Below are 3981 nucleotides of genomic sequence, written 5' to 3'. Positions count from 1 at the left end.
AATTTGGCAGGAAATTGCCGACGTGGCATAGCCGGCGGTGATGTAGATTATTTTTCGTAATATTTTTAATACTTTTTGAATTTTCCCTTCTTTTTTTTACCTTCTCTTCTCTCTTCTTTTTTCTTTCCATTTTCTCTTCTCTCTTCTTTTTTCTTTTTCTCTTTTTCCCTCCGTCGGCCACATCGGGCATCCTCGATGTCGCCGGCCTCAGGCGAGGGGGGGCGAATCATTCATTAACGGAGCCTACAAGAGTAAGAAATCCGAAATCCTCCCATCCTCAGGCGAGGGGGGGTGAATAATTCATTAACAGAACCTAAAAGAGTAAGAAATCCGAAATCCTCTCGTCCTCAAGCGAGGGGGACATATCATTCATTTTTCAGCGAAACAAACGGATCCAAAAAAAAAAGGCAAGAAATCCGAAATCCTCCCACACGATTTACTTTGACCCCCGCCTCGTTTTACTCCTACTCAAATGCTCGCGGCGTGAATCCACCGCCCCAGGAAGGGCAGACGCGTACTTTCACGAATCGCGCGGGTAATTACCGGCCCCGCCCGAGGGCAGATCCGTAAAACCGGCCCGCTCCCAATTTGCGACAACTTGCACTAAAAATACACGATTCCCACCAAACCCAAAATTTCATCGAAATAAAAACCCCGAAGGAGGAAGAAGGAGAAGAACAGGAACGATCTCCATTTTCTCTCTGCAACATCAAAGCCACCGCTCTCTTCAAATCAGATCGACCGATCGATCTCACACCCGCCGCCGATTCACAGGCCAGAAGCTCCGATCGCCGCCGGCGTGCCCTTCCTTCCGGCTCCCACCTGATCTTTTCCCGTACCGGCCCCCCCGTTCTCGCAATGTGTGGAGGTGCCATCATCTCCGATTTCATCCCCAACCCGAGGTCCCGCAGGTTGACTGCGGACTTCCTGTGGCCCGATCTGAAGCGGTCGTCGTCGCTGTCGTCGGGCGGCAAGAAGCAGCAGTCGAGGAGACAGGCCAAGTCGGAGCTCATCGACGTCGTGGACGATGACTTCGAGGCCGATTTCCAGGGCTTCAACGACGACTCCGAGGTCGAGGACGATCTCGACGACGAGGTCGAGGTCGTCGACGTCAAGCCCTTCGCTTTCTCGGCCACCGCTTCCAAGCCCCGAAGCTCCAGCGGTAAAACCTTGTCGCCCGCGGCTCCCTTGTTGCTCTGGTCCCCTGATCTTTCTTTCGGAAGAGTGCTTTCCGTTTCAAAGTTTTTTTCTTTTTTGGGTAAAAAGTGCTTTTGCGTTGATTGTGCTCGTTTTTGTGAATAGTGGCTTCATTTTGCTTATTAGGGAGTTGGAAATGGGGTTGTAGCGTTCTAGTTCGATTTGCTTGCTGGGTTTGATTTTGTTGAGCGTTCTAGGCAAGAGTGTTCGTATCCGAGGATCGTCTGTTGTATGTGTTGTGTCCTTTTGGGTCTTTATTGAAGAGATGATACATGCAAATTCGTTGTTAGCTTCGAAACCCTTTTGATCGTGAGGAATATGGCTCCCGTTCGGCTTTTTTGTCCAATTATACCGGGTTTGATTTTTGCTAAATAATTAGGATGTTTTAAGTTTTGGTCGCAGGTAAAATGGTTCATAGGATATGTAGCGAGGTGTAGAGCGAATAAACTGCAGGTGCTTGGTATAGAGTATCTCAACTAGAGGAGCTTTCTTTGTTGAATTAGCCCGTTAGTAGATATATAAGTTTGTAGTCTGCTGTATAATTCAGTCATTAGATCTGCAACTCCGTCGGTATTAACTCTTGTGATAAATTGCTTTTGGCTTCATGAGCTCTCATCAGGTCTGAACTTGGGTTCATTTGTGTAGTTCGTGGGAAACTTTAGTACTATAATTGACCGAAAGACATAGCTATCCATTGTAGACCGCAAATAATTCTTTTTATCTCTTAAGACTTTCAGTTGAAAGATTATTCTGTCAAGGCTACATCTAATGATCTGATTCTGGCGACTTACGGGTAATATGATTGAAAGATTGTTCTTTTGGTTGATGATTCATGATACTATATCGATCTGATTTGTAGTCCACTAGAATGTCTATGTGCTAGCATTTGCTAGTTAGGTTTCTTTTGTTTCGACAAATCTGGCATGTGCGTGTTTTTATCTTTTGCTTTATTGGGACCTGAATGGTGTTGATGTTCTAATCTGAAAGACTTGTCATCATCAATCGCATATAAATGGAGTTGGATGATGCTGAATGGAGTACTAGTTATAGCTCAATCTTCCCATCAGTTTGCTGTAGGTCTATTAGACGGTGTGTGTTATATCAGTGTCTTCTCGTTATCATTGTGTGTGATGTTTCTTTCTTCTGATTCTGAAGGCTCTTCAACCACCAAAACTGTGGAGTATAATGGGCAAGCTGAGAAATCTGCCAAGAGAAAGAGGAAGAACCAATATAGGGGAATCAGGCAGCGTCCATGGGGCAAATGGGCTGCTGAGATCCGTGACCCAAGGAAAGGGGTTCGAGTTTGGCTTGGGACATTCAACACAGCAGAAGAAGCTGCCCGAGCTTATGATGCTGAGGCTCGGAGGATTCGTGGCAAGAAAGCTAAAGTGAACTTCCCTGATGATTCTTCCAACTCATCGTCAAAACGCTCTGTGAAGTCAAATGCTCAGAAACTTCCTAAGACAACAACAAGCAACGCACAGCCAAATCCGAATCAAAATTTCAATTATGCGAACAGCTCTGATGAGGACATTTACAGTTCCATGGGTTTCGTTGAAGAAAAACCACTTACTAACCAATTTGGATACATGGATGCTTTTAATGCCCAAGGGGTTTCTGGACCGGAATCTCTTGCTCCTGCTGACAATGCCCCCTTGTACTTCAATTCAGACCAGGGAAGCAACTCATTTGATTGTTCTGACTTCGGTTGGGGTGAAAATGGCCCAAAAACTCCGGATGTCTCATCTGTACTTTCAGCTACTCTGGAAATTGATGAATCTCAGTTTGAGGATGCTAACCCAAAGAAGAGATTCAAGCCTGCTTCTGAAGACATTGTGTCTGATGAAGAAAACGCTGCTGCAAAGACATTCTCCGAGGAGCTGTCTGCTTTTGAATCCCAGATGAAGTTCTTACAGATGCCATTTTTGGAGGGTGGCTGGGATCCGTCAATGGAAGCTTTACTTGGTGGAGAGGCGACTCAGGATGGTGGAAATGGAGTGGATCTCTGGACCTTTGATGACCTCGCCCCCATGATGGGGGGAGTCTTCTGAAAGGAGTTACCCTTGGCTGGTTTTGTATGTAAATAAAGCTACATGTTAGTGAGTCCTCGACTGCATGCCTGTCTTATTACATTGAGTTGTTTTCCAATGTTAATTATCCTAGTCAATGAGAAAGAGAGAGCTTGTTCCCTAATTATGCTGCAATGCTTTCAGGAATGATTGTCTCCTTTGGTGGAGGAGTTCAAACGGTTGAGCATGGTTAAGCCTCGGATGAAGTGTGGTTTCTCAGGAAGATATGTGTTGTATTGAATTATGCTGCTGACTAGGCTTCGTTTCAATGTCAAGACCTTGTTATTGGAATTTTTGAACTTATGTCTGTAATTTGATGATTATGTGTGATAAATGCTGAAACTCTGATGACAGCAAAAAGCTTGTTCTGTTGGCCAGTGTGCTTCTCTCAATAATTGCCGGGGCCTGTGATGATTTTTGTGGCAGTGTCTTGGATTGGATTTTTTCTCTTGTATGCTACCTAAATACTTAGGCGGTGCCATAGATCTCTAGTTTGGTCAATTAGTGATGGAGAAATCGACCAAAAGAAGGATCACGGGCTCGATGCCCCTCTCTTTCTCTCTGTCATATTGGTTTTTTATAGTCTTTACTGATATAACTAGTTGGGGGTCTCCAAATATTGTGACTTGAATTCAGACGATCGCCCGATTCATCTGTGTCGAGTCGGTCACCCTTTGGTCTTTTGGGTTGAAACACATCTCAGGTCCTTCTCTTG

General features: G+C 45.0%; 1 protein-coding gene across 4 annotated transcripts; it reads left to right on the top strand.

Moving 5' to 3' along the window:
• Positions 1-645: 645 nt before the first annotated feature.
• On the top strand, positions 646-3691 carry LOC115684041 (ethylene-responsive transcription factor RAP2-12-like). 4 transcript variants are annotated; one of them, XM_056314103.1, is made up of 3 exons: positions 646-1162; positions 2353-3276; positions 3411-3691. In XM_056314103.1, exons 1-2 carry the CDS (start codon positions 859-861, stop codon positions 3246-3248), a joined length of 1200 nt encoding a protein of 399 aa, XP_056170078.1. In that variant the 5' UTR covers positions 646-858; the 3' UTR covers positions 3249-3276; positions 3411-3691. The 4 variants fall into 4 exon arrangements, with proteins under 4 accessions (XP_056170078.1, XP_056170077.1, XP_056170079.1 ...); XM_056314102.1 differs by having other exon boundaries at positions 2353-3292; XM_056314104.1 differs by having other exon boundaries at positions 2353-3296.
• The last annotated feature ends 290 nt before the right edge of the window (positions 3692-3981 follow it).

Source organism: Syzygium oleosum, unplaced genomic scaffold (assembly GCF_021117445.2).
Source record: "Syzygium oleosum isolate NSW1041296 unplaced genomic scaffold, Sole_v2.1 Sole_v2.08, whole genome shotgun sequence".
NCBI classification, from domain to species: domain Eukaryota; kingdom Viridiplantae; phylum Streptophyta; class Magnoliopsida; order Myrtales; family Myrtaceae; genus Syzygium; species Syzygium oleosum.
The sequence above is the reverse complement of the archived record's forward strand: the minus strand, read 5'-3'. Positions and strand labels throughout refer to the sequence as shown.